The sequence below is a fragment of the Silurus aristotelis genome, assembly GCF_946808225.1.
Source record: "Silurus aristotelis genome assembly, chromosome: 6".
NCBI classification, from domain to species: domain Eukaryota; kingdom Metazoa; phylum Chordata; class Actinopteri; order Siluriformes; family Siluridae; genus Silurus; species Silurus aristotelis.
The window spans coordinates 4581210-4598201 of record NC_139579.1 but is presented as its reverse complement, the minus strand read 5'-3'; the positions used below and the strand labels follow the sequence as shown (position 1 = coordinate 4598201).

The 16992-nt window shown below is 38.9% G+C and overlaps 1 protein-coding gene across 1 annotated transcript in view; it reads left to right on the top strand.

Annotated features, from left to right (window-relative positions):
• The window catches only part of adcy2b (adenylate cyclase 2b (brain)), a 70038-nt gene that overhangs the window by 20643 nt on the left and 32403 nt on the right, over positions 1 to 16992 (top strand). The window contains exons 3-7 of the mRNA XM_083544272.1: positions 693 to 854; positions 6919 to 7068; positions 14076 to 14224; positions 15241 to 15352; positions 15454 to 15581. Coding sequence (XP_083400398.1) covers positions 693 to 854; positions 6919 to 7068; positions 14076 to 14224; positions 15241 to 15352; positions 15454 to 15581 — 701 coding nt within the window. The remainder of the gene's footprint in view (positions 1 to 692; positions 855 to 6918; positions 7069 to 14075; positions 14225 to 15240; positions 15353 to 15453; positions 15582 to 16992) is intronic.

Genomic DNA, 16992 nt, shown 5'->3' with positions numbered 1-16992 from the left:
CTGCAGCACTCATTTTGCTCCCGAAGGACAGAGCTTTAGTAGTGTTGGTCCAATCACAGTGAGAACGTGATCAAACTATGAATCAACTTGACTGCAGGAGGTAAACTTACTGCTGTACTGCTGACGTGTCGATTCGGAGTTGATCAAGGCCGAGATTACCTCGATCACACACTTAGACCGGTTGTTTTGGTCGATTTTTGTGCTTTCATCTAAAAAAATAAATAAATAAAAAAAAAAAAAAAAAAAAAAAAAACACCACCATAAATGGGAAAGAGAGCAGGGTTTAGTTCTAACCGACTGCTGAATTGCACCTGAATGTTGTTCATTTGTACCTAAGAACTGCTTCTCTGGTCTTAAATACTGTCTTGTGATCATCGCAACACTGATGCTACATAAGCACTGCACATATGCAGTTATTTTATTGCTGTCTTCATTTCTCTTGGTAGGTGAATTAAGCGCACTCTCCTGTCTTCACTCAAATTCCAGTGATGGTCGTTCATGTACGATTCGATCGTTAGGAGTCTTATTGTGACTCAGAAGAACTAATCGTTTTCTCACTGATGTTTCCTCTGGTTTGCTGATTAGAGATCTAAATCTACATCCAAGCTGCTCTGTGACAATGTCTCTATACCTACTGAATGCTGTATACCTTTATCTCTCTCTCTCTCTTTCTGTCTCTCGCTCCATTGCAGGTCTCTTTCTTTCTGTTCATAGTGTTCGTGGTTTACACCATGCTACCGTTCTCCATGCGGGACGCCATCATCGCCAGCATCCTCACATCCTCCTCCCACACTCTGGTCCTCAGCGTCTGCCTCTCAAACACAATACGGCATGCCGAGCCACTCGTCTGGCAGGTGAGTCTTTTTGTTTGTGTAGTGTTTTTTTTTTTTTATTCTGTGTGTTGCGAGTATCCCTTCTTAGCTATTTTTGTGTTTATTAGACAGCAACACATATAGACGCAAGCAGAGGAAAGTAGGAATATAGGACACAGTTTGGCCTATAAAAGTCTAAAAAAAAAAGCCAGCGAAGGCAATTTGTGCTTCGTTAAGAGACGTGTGCAATTTTAATATATTACACTATGGTCCTGGAAATTCTTTTTTGTATCTTATTGTCTGTAAGGTGGGAAAAAAGTGACTTTGCTGCAACGTTGCCATGGTTCATTGTGTTGTTGGCTGTAATTTGCAGGCATGCTGCTTTCAATATGCGTAATGCTCTTAATGCTGTTTATCATTCAGCTTGTTATTGTGTTTTATATAGGACAAGGAAATTGGCAATCCGCAGTAAGACGAGACCTCTATTAAAGCTCATCTGCATAAATAGACTACATTTCCTGCCCATGTGTTACACCGAAAGCCCAGTATTCATGAAAATGTACTCATTAATTTATTCAGAATTTCAAACGATGACACTTCAGTGTTCCTGGATTAACCTTCAAAGGGTCTTAAAATGAAAATAAGTACTAGTCAGGACACATTTATCCAAAAGTCAGCTAGAATGAAGTATATTGTATAATTTAAGTGATTATTTGAGCAATACAACCTTTAAGGGTTCACATAAATAAAACACAAAATATAACATAATTATTATATCTCCATCAATTACACTACACGACATAATTTTCCAAAACAAGCAGCATGTAAATAAAGGAAACGAATACATGGATGAGAGACAATTACATAGTCTCGTCTTTTGTTATAAACCTGGCATTATGATGTGGCATCGTGCATTGGGCAGGATTCCCTGGATGAGGCCCGTCTGCCAGAACTGAGCACAGGCCAGACGGCTTCCCTTGCTTTATAACAAGCTGTGTCTGTTTCAAGCGACCTCAGACTCAAGCCAGTTCCATACATGTTCCTGATGTTCCAGACAAGTTCATTATGATCACACTTTGCATACTGTATACAGCCAACAAAAATATTATTGGCACCGATATCGTCACTGATGATGCTGGCCCACTTTCTCTAACACAGCTTTCCAGTTATATAAAAGAAAAGAAAAAAAGAAATGTATGACTAGTTCACAAATGGTATTTTATAACATAAATATATACAGTGGAACCTCGGAGCTCACGGCCTCAGCGCTCGCGACCTCGCATGCTCGCGACTTTCATTCCGACCGGCGACTCTCATTCAGATCGGCTCGTCAGCAACCGCGAGCTGCTCAAAACGCTAGTTTTAACATTTCTAATCAAGGTTTATCTCATTAAAATTGTCTAATAATTAAGTGTTATGGAGTGAAATAGTGTTATTTACTCATTTAAATTGATTTCGTATAGTGTTCTTTGGGTTTTTACTGGGTTGGAAGGGGCGTATCAAAAGGTCGCGAAAATTCGGAACTCGCGACCGGTCTTGGTCCCTAACCCTCGCAAGCTCCGAGGTTCCGATGTATACACAGTATATGTTAGGTCATCTATATACATAATGGACAAAATCATTGGTCATATATATACATGATGGACATACTGTATGTGTAAAGGTTTCCTGTATTTGAACTAGGAAAGCCAAACCTGTTCCAACATGTCAATGCCCCTATGCACAAAGCAAACTCTTTTTAGATATAAATTACATGGATTGGAGTGGAAGGTGAGACAGAATTTTGAAACAAAGTTGAAAGTATGGTTTCCCTTTTGAGTCTGGTTCATCTCATTGTTTCTCCTTAATGCATCATTTAGACAAAAATATTGAAACACCTGACTTTTTTAGCGACACGTTGTTGTTCTCTAAACCGTTACCACAAAGTTGGAGGCACTTTTTGAATGTGGTAGCATTCGATTTTCCCTTCTTGAATGAAGAACTTGAATGACCTTCTCTGGATCTATCTATCTATCTTAATCTCCACAAGCACAATCCAAAATCTAGTGGAACATCTTTCCAGAAGAGTAGAGTTTAATATAAGCCCAAATGTGGTCTAGATCTGAATATATATATATATATTGATAGTTTTGTATAGTTGCACATTTTCCTGAGGTGCACCTCTGAAAGACAAGAACAGACCAGCACATGTATGTTCCCCTTTTATTTCTGGTGACTTCTTCTGGCAACATGCCTTGAGCAAACGAGAGCTTTTTGGAAAATGATTGTTTTAACCAGAGGTTAATCATCGACCCCAATTGCCATAGCAACCTGGCTTGGACGATTCGACAAAAAACTAACTGTCGGTTCTCCATTAAGCTCGGAACGACACGCTGCACTTTATTTCTTTATTAAGAGCCCTTTATGTCGTGTCAACCCTGCCTCGAAAAATGAACAAAATCCTTTTGGTGTGTTTGGTCTATTTACTACCACTTTGATTTTATTTAGGGAGGAACTACCATGTGCCTGTTCTCACGCTGTTCCCGCTGATTACTCGCTCACGCGCTCTTCTCCTCTATCGACAGAAACCCGTTTCCAGATTAATTAATTGCTAACAATGGTTTCATACTTGTTTTCTTACCTTGTAGGCTGATATTTTTTTCACGTTTCTCCATAGTGAGCTTTAGTATCGTTAAAATAACTCATTAGAGATCTTCTAAAGCACTTCTGCACTGGACCCAAAGACACTTTAATCATTCAGCTCCAGTTTTCTCTAATGACATGTCAAAAATCAGTTTTTAACCCTATCACTCAGAAGCAATTATATGTCTTCGGCATAATGTATGTAAGGACGTGTGCACTACAGAGGGGGATGAGCCCTAGTGATGAATCAGCAGTGTGATTTCAGGAGTGTGTGATTTCTAATTATGCCAGCGCTTTTTGCCGGCCTGGATCTGTCTTCCGTCTGTTACAGCCACTGCTCGGTAATTACAGCTAGCAGAATGACTTATTAAAAGAGTTCTCTCATGACCGATAAACACACTTTTTTTCTTTATTAAAAATGTTCCTTAGAAGCCAGAGACCTCAACTGTCTAATCTGCATCCATTATAGCTTAAGATTCCTGTTCTTGGCTGTCTGCTGAGGAACCTTCTGTTCAGTCTTTTCTTCAGGGATTCCTATGGTTCTAAGCCCTGCACTGTGACCAAAGCACTTTTTGGGTCACTGTAGCCCCCGTACTGGTAACTGAAACCCAGAGGCGGAAAGTACAGAATTTCATTTATTCATGTTTTTGTAATCGAGTAGTTTTTGTGTACTTCTACTAGTAGTTTTTCAAATCTGTAATTTTACTTTTACCTATGTTTTGTTAGAAGAATTTTACTTAACTACATTTTAAATGTACATTTGCAGCATTTAGTAGGTGCCCATGTCCAGAGCGACTGGGTAAAAAAAATAATAAATTTTAATAATGCTAGTGTTTAATCGCAAGTTGTTCAATTTCTTTCTCTCATTATCATAAATGACATTATAACAGGAGATTTCTTTTTTTTGCTGCGAAAGTGCAAAGGTTACATTAGACTCAATCCTGTATTGTTTTTTTTGTTATTGCACTTTAATTTGTAAAGGGGTTCCGTTAATTAAAAACAACTAGTCCAAGCTTTATATCTCCTTGTGTTTTCTGAGCTACACTAGAACCCCCCACCCCCTGCTGTTAACAAGTAACTCTTCTTCTTCTTCTTCTTTCGGCTTCTCCCATTAGTGGTCGCCACAGCGGATCATCCTCTTCATCTGCCCCTTTCAACCCAACTACCTGCATGTCTTACTTCACCACATCCATAAACCTCCTCCTTGTCCTTCCTATTTTCCTCCTTCCTGGTAGATCCATCCTTAGCATTCTCCTACCGATAAACCCCATGTCCCTCATCTGCTCATGTCCAAACCATCTCAATCTCACCTCCCTCACCTTGTCTCCAAAACGTCCTACATGCTCTGTCCCTCTAATAAACTTATTTCTAAGTAAAATATAAATAAACGTATTTTTACCTGAGATGGCAAAAGTACACACATCCTTCACTTAACTAGAAGTACAGATACTCCTGTTTTGGAAGACTCTGGTAAAAGTTCTGACTACACTTTTTTACTCAAGTTAAAGTAAAGAAATTTAGACTCTGACATTTATTTAAGTAAAAAGTAGCCATTACTGCTACCTGTTTTAGTGTCACACTGGTAACTGGACCTCACACTATATTAATACAAAGGAATGAAATGTTGTTTTCTAAAGAATGTATCCAGGCTGAACGTCTCCCATATAGAACACAAGCAGAGAAAAAAAATGATGAACAGGTGATCAGGAATGTTTCTGTTCTCAGGCATATTTACATCACTGACTCCCTCCGTCTCATCCATGTTATCCCAAAACTTCTTGTTGCCTTCTGTCTTGCTCGTTGTAGCTTCGAAAACTAGCCTAAGTCTGTGAGCACCAGGAAATAATACACCAATGGGAGGTTAAAAAAAGCTGTGCAATGAGATAGGCTGATGGGCTGAAAATGGTGAGCAATGAGAAGGAAACAAATTGATCATGTCACCAAATAGATTGAAACTAAAGCAACGAGTCTGGTTGGAAAATGTAAGAAGTAGAAAGTACAGATATTCGTGTAATACAGTAAATGTAATGAGTGTAAGTAAAAAATAAATAGTGAAGTAAAGATACTGATACCAGAAAAATCTACTTAAGTACACTAACTAAGTATTTGAACTTCATTATCTCCCACGTCTGCTTTTTACTTTTACTTTAGTAGATTTTCAGCCCAGTAAATTGTAAAAACTTCAATTTTTTTGAAGAAACAGTATGTTTACCTAAGTATTCCATCCATCCATCCATCCATCCATTTTCTCCCGTTTATCCGTAATTCGGGTCGCGGGGGCAGCAGTCTAAGCAGGCCCCCGCCTCCGACTGCTGCCCAATCCTCATAGCACCGTCCCTTACGGTCCCTCCTGCAGGTGGTGAGCCCACGGGAAGGCGGCCCCACGTCACTCCGGCGTCACGGACCTTGATATTTCCCTCGTAAGGGACCCCCGGAGCATAGAGGGTTAAGGGCCTTGCTCAAGGGCCCAAGAGTGGCAGCTTGGCGATACCGGGGCTTGAACCCCAGACCTTCCGATCGGCAACCCAGCGCCTTAACCGCTGGAGCCACCACTTCCCCTTTCGTTTACCTAAGTAGAATATTTAATTACTCTTGCCACTTCTGTCTCTCTCTTTAGATTTCTATCTGAAAGAATGCCTGCAGAACCAATGCCCACTGAATGTTTTTAGTTTTTTGCACCAATCTGTGTAAAGTCTAAAGATGGTCTGTATTACAGTTCTTGGTGATCAGGATGTAAATGTGCTGCTTGTTCGTCGATTAAACAGTGATGAGGTTTGCAGAGAAAGAAAGCAGAGTACACAGCAGACCTTTTCCATGTAATCGTCGACATGTGACCATTAAAATACAATCATTGTTTATATACCAAAACTGCAGCTCTTGATTCTGTTTGCTCTTAATTGTTAAACAAAAGCAGTGTAATTGCTGCTTCTGGACCAGTTTAACTTGCTAATAGTGTGTGTGTGCATGTGTGTGTGAGTGCGTGTCTGAGCAATAATGGCCGGAGGTCCTGGAGGCTAATTATAATGATTGACGCTCTTGAGTGGTGTTCTTGGCTACATCCTGTCTCTGGCACCCACATTCATTTTCCCAGAGATGCCACAGTTGGGAAAGGTTCATTCCCCTCTTCCTGTTGATACAAAGTGATGCCATGTAACCACATGTATCTGGAGGGGGAGCGTGTACAGAAGTGGTTGTAGTTGGTGCTGTCCTGTGAGTGTGTATTCATAGCTTCCTTTTTTTTATTTTAGATATCTTAAACTGAATGCTCGAGACTTCAGAGGTGGTTTATCCACTCTTCAGTGATAAAGTGGCATATGGATGGCTGCTTTTTTACTTGATTTTATGAATTCAGCTCACCCCAAAACTACACAACATGCCCACAAGAGCTTATGAAGTCGATACTATAGGCATCTTTTCATTCCAGGAATTTCATATATCAGAGTGTAACAAAGCCAACTCAAGCGCCTGTTTTGTCTTTGTACAGATTTTGGCCAACATCATCATATTTATCTGTGGGAACATAGCAGGTGCCTATCACAAGCACCTGATGGATCTGGCTCTTAAACAGACCTACCAGGACACATGTAACTGCATCAAGTCTCCTATTAAACTGGAATTTGAAAAACATCAACAGGTAAGAAATAAATGATTTTCACACATGTAGATCTTAACACATCGACCGTGAAACAGTCAGACCTTCACAGTGTTTATTACTATACTGTAACAGCAGTAGCATTTTCTCACAGTGACTTGTTTTCCGTTCTGGCGAACGTCCACATAAGTTCACACACTGGACCAGAGATGTTAAAGCCAAACTGTGACCACCTTAAATTAAGATATTGTATTTTATTAGTTTAGATTTTTCAGAGTGAGATTTCATCCACCAAACTGTACAAAATCAATTCCTGCATATTACAAATGTGTGTATATGTGTGCTATTTGCAAATATATATATACAGTATATGGACAAAGTAATGGGACACCTGACTTTTCCAGCCATATGTGATTTTCCCCAAACTCTTACCACAATTTGGAGGTACACAATCATTCAGAATGTCTTTAGATGCTGTAGCATTACATTTTTTCTTCATTTGAACTAGGAGACCAAAATCTGTTCCAACAGGACAATGCTCCTGTACACAAAACCAGCTAAATGAGCATATGATTTGCATGGGTTGGTCTGGAAGATCTTGAGTTGCCTGCTATAGAGCTCTAAACTCAACACTATTGAATAACTTTGGGATGAATTGGAACGTTGACTGCACACCGGGATTCCTCACCTCACCTACATCAGTACCTTAGTTTACTAACACCCTTGTGGCTGAATGATCACAAATTTCCACAAGCACACTCCAAAATCCAGTGTAACATCTCCCCAGAAGAGTGAAGGTTATTATAACAGCATATGGGGACTAAATGTGGCAATGTGGCAATCTTTTAGTCAGGTGCCGACACAAACCGTTGTCCACATATTGTATATATAAATAAATTTGGCCAGAGAGAAAAAGAGAGAGGGAGAGATTGAGAAGAAAGAGAAAGAAAGGGTTAATACCTCTACTGCACAAACTCCTAATGGAGTAATTAGTTAAAAACAAAACTGTAATACAAAATTATTCATATATCATGAAATATTTAATATATTCCAGGTTTCATTCTGATCAGATCATTTTTTATGATTTCATCATGTTTAGAATCTACAAAATAAATCAATAAAACTCCTATGAATGAGTTTGTCCATAGAACTCCAATTTTTGAGTTTTGTTTTCTCTCCTGCACTCTCAGTTTAATAAAACTTATAAGTATTCACACCCATCCCATTTAAATCTAAAATAATTAGAAACACAATAAAACAAAAGGAGATGCAAATTAGAAATGGTGCACTTAGGATTCTTATTAGGGTTGGAACATGTGATTTGTGCATTACTCAGTGCTCGGTTTGGTGATCTGTAATTGATTGCACTTCATGACCTGCCAGAATAAAGTCTGGGCCTGAAGGTGAAGCAGCCAGTATCTGAATGTGGAATTAATTAGGCTGAATGTGTCTCTTCTCTGTTGGAGAACGATCGATGAGAGAGGGTTTGAGTAAATCTTATACAACTCAATGTAGGCCCTTGCCAAAGACAATTTGAGAATACGCTCTAAATTTACATTTACGGCATTCGGTAGACATTCTCATCCAAAGAACAACAAGAAGGGCCTTGTTATAAGGGCACACGAGTGGCATATTGGTAGTGCTGGAATTTGTACTTGTAACCTCCTGATCCAGAGTACAATGTCTCAACCACTGTGCTCCCACCTCCCTCGGCTAGAGTTTGTGAGATTTCATTAACATGCTGAACCATACTTTTAATACTGGGTTTATTTATGTCCCTTATGAATGAACATATTCTAGCGCTGTTGAATTCCTGATTCTGATTGGTCAGAATTCTGATTTGTGCCTGATTTTGCGATCTGGCCTACAATTGCCATGAACAGTTTTGCATTCAAGCGCACATCATTTAACAGTTGACAACCTCAACAACGATGGGAACAATAAAGACTGGACATTTGATGTCACCTATGGGTTCCCTTTTGAGTCTGGATCCACTCAAGGCTTATTCCTCATTCCATCTCAAGCAGTTTTTCTTTGCCACTGTCTCCACTGGCCCGCTCCTTGGAGATCAATTATAGGCACTAATTTACAAGGCTAATAATAATCTATTTATTTCTAAAAATCTGCTTCAAGGCATTATTAAAAGTGCTATACAAATAAAATGTATTTTAATTGGTTAGGTGTTTTTTCATTTTCTGTGAGAGCAGCCCGAGTATATACTGTACATGGCATCTGTTATATTGTTGATAACTACTTCTGTAAGTAGTATTTTTCTGTATTTTAACATTTACGCAAACAATCACCAGTATCAGTGCGTTGTAACAGTAGGCTTTCCACTAGAGGAAGTAATATTATTTTCTTATTTATTTCAAGAAGGCTAGTAAAACGATTTTATAGGTTCTATATTGTGAATGTAACTATAAATGGATAAAAAGAATAGTCAAAGTTTAATTCTCTAAAGAATCAACAGCACATCCTTCAACTGTCTTTCCCTTACTTACAATGAGAAATCTATCCTGACAAGTGTACTGTGTGACATTGGAGGGTGTAACACACATTTGAAGGTTGAGTAAGAGACATTTCTGCAGTTAAAAACAAAGAATTACTAATATCCATTGAATGGGTGGGTCTAAGACTGAGGTTTTATGCCATAAATAGCTCTGAGCCAAAAACGCCGCCACCCCCCCCTCTCTCCCACCCTATCCTTCCTTCTCCGAGCTGTGTGAGGTTTCCAACTTCCTCTTGTTGAAGTTGGCTTTGTTTGTTAATTATTTTGTGTGTCACATGACAAGAAAGAGTTTCTAAGAGGTAATGATGATAAGGTTATATTTTCAGTACAATTCATTTCAATTTGTATAGCGCTTTCAACAATGCACATTGTCTCGAAGCAGCGTTAAATAGAGATATTATTTGTCTTGATCAGGGGCAACAATGATTTTGATTGAAACAGTATTATTACATATTCATCATTAATAACTAGTCAATAGAGCAATCTATCAACATTAGCAGCATATTATGGTTTTGTTAATTTTGCCCTATATGAAAGATACTAATTATTGAATGGGTTTAGTGGTCACATTCTAATAACTGTTTATGGAAAATTGGTGCAACCCTAATAGGTGGAAGTATAATACCTCCTAAAACGTGATCATTCAATGTTTAAAAATGCTAAAAACGTGTTTCTATTCTTTTTACCACATCTCCATATATGGCGGATCTTCCTGGTTTAAACCTCAACGATGCCAAAGATATTCCAAGGGAGTAAAATTACCAATGGATGAAAGGCAAAGCAGTGATTTCTCTCTCAACCGTCAATCACAGCGACAGTAGCCAATCGCAGACATCTGTGAGCTCACGTTTGAGAAGATTTGAAGTATTGAGCAGCGTCACGTGTCCGGTCACGTGACGCACGAGAGCTGAAGAGCTCGTTTCATTTTTACTTGTACAAAGCTCCTGAGCTATCATCATATAACATGTAGAACAGTAGTAGTGGATCGCAGTATATATATCGTCCAAACGATTATCAGCACTTCAGAAGGTTGGCACTTTTGAAATCCAGCTCATTCCAGAGAAGCTTCATAAACCAGAGCTGCGCATACTGACCTGTAATTTCATTATTTTTCCCTGTGGCTTTTCCACAGTGCAATTATGATCTACAGGTTTCCATCTCTTTCACTCACACACACTCACACACACACACACACACACACACACACACACACACACAAAAACACACACCGAGGTAGCCTTTTTTTTTTTCCTCTGTATGCTTTTATGTTTGACTGTAATTACCACGGAGATGGATGACAGCTCTGCGCTCAGTACATCACTCATCACTCTGGGTTGCAGTGTGGCCGGCGTGTGACGGTATTTTTACTAAACAGAGACAGCAAAGCCAGACGCTTCTCCTTTTTTTTTTTTTTACCACACACTCGCTCAATATAGCTCAGGCTGCTTAATTACTTCATTTCCCCCTGAGACACAGATTGAGGAGGTGGTCCAAAACAGACTGGAATATTTTATCTTCTTACAGTCTCTTTCTCTCTCTCTCTCTCTCTCTCTCTCTCTCTCTCTCTCTCTCTCTCTCTCTCTCTCTCTCACTTAATCTCTCAATCTCTGTCTCCCTAATTTTCAATTCAATTTCTCCAAGCTGATGAAAGCATGTCCTAAAGAGACCATGATAAACAAGGTGATTAGCTGTTGTTAGCATACTTCCTCCTCTTTGTTAACTCTATCACTGTGTCAGAACAGCGCACGCACACACACACACACACACACACACACACACACACACACACACACACACACACACACACACACACACACACACAGACAGACACACACACACACACACACACACACACACACACAGACACACACACAAACACACACATACACACTGAACCTGAAAGAGTTTGTGACTGGATTATTATTTTTTTTTTTTTTTTTTTTTTTTAGAACAGCCTTTTAATGGAAAGCTTTTCCATGTGCTTTGTTTTAAATGCCATGAAAATATGCTCGAGGGTCAGTCTGAGTGTGCTCTCTCATTCATGATTTGACCTGCACAGAACAAAGACAACATACAAAACAGCAAATAGCGAGCACCGCTGAAGAGCAATTTGAAGCCGGTGTTCACTGTGATTTCACTTAGATGATTGATTTTTCTTCCCTCCTGCTTCTTGTTTTGTTCAGGCAGCGCTGAACACGTCGGTTTCATCAAAAATGAGCCCGAACGTACAGCATTCTGGAGAAAAACACATCAGGTTTCTTGGACAATACATTTTGCATTTTGGACAAAACAGCCAAAAAAAAGCACAGCCAATAATATGCCTTCCAAACAGTGAGATGTTTCACCCAAACCATGTGAAAATCTTTTTATTAACGTTGTCGTTTTTGAGGAACAGAGACAGTATAATAAAAGCAATTCAAGTAAATAAGGCTCCTAAAAGTTTTATAACTCTGGTTGCCTCACACAAAGTTGTTAAACAGCTAAATGCCAGTGCAGATTGGATATAAGTCTAGAATGAATTCAGTGTGTAATTAGATCCCGGCTGTCGAAATGTCTCGGATACACACCTGCAGTGTCACGTCATCATCAAAACAAAAAAAGAGCGCTTGGAAAAATGCGGTCCAAAGTTTTAAAAAGGTTAAAAAGACCTCATCGAAATGTTTCCAACAGAACAGGACTGAATTTCACAGCAACGATTCCAGTCATGAGTGAACAATAAGCAGTTTAAATGCCACGAGAGACATTTAACTCGAGTAATAAGACCAGAGAATGGCACGTAATGAGGTGGAAGACGGATGCGAGTGCAGACTTCCTGTAATGGAAGTGAACTACCATGAAAGCCAAAAGCAAGACCACGAGTAATGTGGTAAAGATACGATTTAACCCGGAAAAGTGGTACAGAAGCACGGCCATGTGAAATGAAACATGGAGGTGCAGTGACTGATGAGAAACATGCTTCGACTTTGGTACGACCCAGTTCCAAAAAAGTTGGGACACCGTGTCAAATGTAAATAAAAACAGAATGCAATGATTTGCAAATCTCATCAACCAAAAACATATAGTATCAAATGTATAAACTGAGGAAATGTGGCATTTTAAGAAAATATTTAGGTCATTTTAAGCTTTATGGCTGCAACACGACTCAAAAAAGGGGCGGGGCAACAAAAGTCTGGAAAAAGTCATCGATATTAACAGTTTTAAAAACATTTTGCAACTCATGAGGTTCATTGACAACAGGTCAGTCAGATGATTGGGTATAAATAGTGTATCTTAGAGAAGCAGTCTCTCAAAATGAAAGATGGGCAGAGCTTCACTAATCTGTGAAAGACTGTGTCTACAAATTCTGGAACAAATTAAGAATAATGTTCACCATAAAACTACAAAGTAGTTCAAAGCATTTGGAGAAATCTCGATGCAAAAGGGAAAAAAAATGAAAAACAATATTGAATGTTTGTGATCTTCAGGTCCTCATGTGGCACTGAATTAATGGAAATCACTTTATTTGCTCATTAACATCTCCAGAAATCATTGTCTGGGAACACAGTTTGCTGTGTCTTCCATTAATGCAGGTTAAATCTCTACTGCTCAAAGAAGAAGGCATGCGTGAACATGAGCCAGAATGCTGCCATATTTACTGGGCTAAATCTCATTGAAAATGTACTGTCTCAAAGGGGAAAACAGTGGAAATCAGACAAATATGGGACAACATTACTCTCGCAAAACTTCAAAACTGGTCTCTTCAGTTCCTAAACGTATATGGACAGAAGACGTGATGCTACATGGTGTTAAACGTGGTCGTGTCCCAGCTTTTTTTGAGACTTGTTGAAGCCATCAAATTTAAAATGACCTTATTTATGCCTTAAAATGGTTTTAGTTTAAACATTTGATATGATTTTTTTATTTTATTATGAATAAAATATGGGGTTATAAGATTTAAAAATCATTGCATTGTGTTTTTATTTACATTCTGTGCTGTGTCCCAACTATTTTGGAGTTTGAGGCAATAGATGCAGTTGCAGTCAGATTATGGTAAAGTAATTACAAATTTGAGGGAAAACTAGAAAAGTTGTCGATGTTCCATGTGTAGGAGGGACATTCCCTCTCTCCACTGTCAATCATAATGAAACTAGCCAATCATGGCTGTCTATGAGGTCATGTTTGCAGGAGAGGGCAAATAGCCTGAATAGGCTTGATATGTTTAAGAGAACCACGTTAGCCTTCATGCTACCTGTTTGGTAACGGTCATATCACAAGGGCGAATTAGCTAGTGAGTGCAAATGATTAAAAACGAAATAAAAAAGTGTACATACATATTGTCATGATTTCAAATGAAAACTATAAACAGTAGCTGCTTTTGGACATGTTTTTCATGTGAAACTGGAATGGAAACTTGCTTTAGGAAAGTGAAGTGTAAAGACCGAGCATGAACAACCATGTGAAGGGTTCTCCAAGGCCATTAGAGAAATAAAGTCTGACAGAAAACCTAAATAATCTATAAGGCACTTGTTCTCATCCTCAAGCTCTTCATTCTGACCAATAGGAGCGTCTCTTGCTGTCCCTGTTGCCCGCCCACATCGCTCGAATGATGAAGGCTGAGATCATTCAGAGGCTCAAGGGTCCAAACAGCGGCCAGGCTGAAAACACCAACAACTTCCACAACCTCTATGTGCAGAGACACACCAACGTCAGGTAGGACTCACACTACTCAACACACACACACTTTGATTAATTGAGCATTTCTTCATGCTGACATAAAGAAATGTCTCTTATTCCTGGAGATCTTACAGAATACACACAGGTGTTTCTCGCAGCTAAATAAATCCCACTTCACGCAAGTAGGACAAAACATTTCAATACCCCAAAAACATAGCCTAGATGTAAGAGTTCTGCAGAAGGTTTTCGATACTTCTCACTTAGCCCTAAAAGAAAAAAAGAAGAAATATTTTTGTGCACTTCAAAGATAGGCTGTTTTTCATCATGGTGAGGGGATGCTGAAGACGTGCCGCTCGTCAATATATGCAGCACTTGTGCTTGATTTCAGGAACAGCAAGGCGACCCAGGTGCTCGCTTTGACCTCAGACAGCGAAAGTGTTCACAGGAGCAATTTAAGATACATCTCAGTGCAAAGTCACTTAATTTCACTTCATTATTCAGCAACAACCAAAACCAGACTGGATTGAAAGAATGTAATTGTCCCCAAAATGTCTTTTACTCTGAATGAAGATTCGTATGTGATTTTCTGAACATCCCATTCCACATTTAGTCCCCATTTCCTTTTAAAATAACTTTCACATTATTGGGAAGATGTTGGAGAGTATTGAGATTTGTGCCTTCATCCACGAGGGTATTGTAAAGTCCGATACGAATGTGGTTGATGAGGTCTGGGGTGCAGTCAGCGTTCCAAATCATCCCAAAGGTGTTTAATACTGCAGGGTTGAGGTTGAAGATCTGTAGCATGTCACTCAAGAGCTTCCACCCCAAACTATGATAGAGCTGGCATTGGGCACTGACATGCTGGAACAGGTTTTTAGACCAAGTGAAGGGAAGATTTAATGCTATCTGAAGTTCATACTAATCCCAATGAACCCTAGGCTTACATTTTGTGCTTCAGTAGATATAGTGCAGAGCAGTGATACTTTAATCCAATCACAGATTGCCTCACTCTCTCCTGCACAGTCTTAAAGGCCTCTTAACGTTTTCGGCAGCATTCTGTACGCAGACATCGTGGGGTTCACACGCTTGGCCAGCGACTGCTCCCCCGGGGAACTGGTGCACATGCTCAACGAGCTTTTTGGCAAATTCGACCAGATAGCCAAGGTAACACAAAACAACGCAGGAATCTTCTCTCTGTATCTGTATAACACGCCACTGTTTCTCCTAGCTGAGTCTGATCACATTTATTTGTTGTTGTTTTTTAGGAAAATGACTGCATGAGGATTAAGATACTGGGAGACTGTTATTACTGTGTGTGTGGACTACCCATGTCTTTGCCGGACCACGCTAAGAACTGTGTAAAGATGGGACTGGACATGTGTGAGGCCATCAAGTAAATTCTTTTAGTCTTTCTCTTATGTGTCTGACTGTGCAAAAGTCTTAAACTCCCTATCTATCTATCTGTCTGTCTGTCTGTCTGTCTGTCTGTCTGTCTGTCTGTCTGGATGGATGGATGGATGGATGGATGGATGGATGGATGGATGGATGGATGGATGGATGGATGGATGGATAGATAGATAGATAGATAGATAGATAGATAGATAGATAGATAGATAGATAGATAGATAGATAGATAGATAGATAGATAGATAGATAGATATTTTTATAAATTATTATTATTATTATTATTATTTCATCACGATTAATCGCACGATTGTCATGAGTTGTGGGATCTGGTTGTCATGAGCAACCAAATCCCACATTTTTATCTCTTGTAAATGTATCCTGAATGAATACTTTTAAAGTTTTTAATATTCTAATCAACATGTACATGGACAAATATTGATGCTTTATGCAAATGTATGTTTATTATTAGTGAAAACAAACAGAACATAGAGCATTAAGACAAAATATTTCCTGTAAATGTTTCCAAGTAATTATGGTGTTATGGTATAAAATCATCAGGAAGCCAAATGTGTATATATATATATATCTGAGTAAAGAAAGGTTTTTGAAGGTTTTAAATTCGCCTCTTTTATATTTGTATTATTAATTTTTTCTTAAAAATAGTCAAACAGAAATGCACGCTATATTAATCATACAGTAATTTATCTTCCCTTCTTGGTATGCAGGTTTATTTTGCTATATGCTATAGTTTATTTTAGACAGAATTCAGTTTGTTAAAAGACAAACCTCATTTTGTTTGTGCAGACACAAGATAGGGCCACCAGTAAACAAAAAAACAGACACACACACACACACACACACACACACACACACACACACACACCCACACACCCTAACTCAGTTGTACACAGCCAGACTCTATAACAAGCCTGTAGTGTTATCACAATGAAGATAAGTTGAGTCACACCGGCACTGGAGATGTACAGCGCATCCAATCACTTGAAACTCCACACACTATATATCAGAGTTTTCAGAGTGTTCCTGTAGTTTCATCACAGTCTAGGTCAAATAAGGTAACACTTTATTTGTGTAGTTATTTGGACAGTCACACTCGTCTATACCAATTCCTTGCTGGTTTTGATTTTGAATGGGGGACTTTAAAATATTCTAGTTTCTGATCATTGCATTTTGCTCAATCACTACATGGCCACATAATGTCGGGCAATAAATAAATAAAGTCCCGATAGACATTCTATCCATCAGTGATGACCGTCATGACTGTCAATGATAAACTTCTTGAATCTACACAAACAAACTAGAAAGAAAAACGAACTAGGAAGAAATTATTAGAAAGATGTCTTCATGTCCTATTTCAGGTCCTTTTTCTTTATTTACAT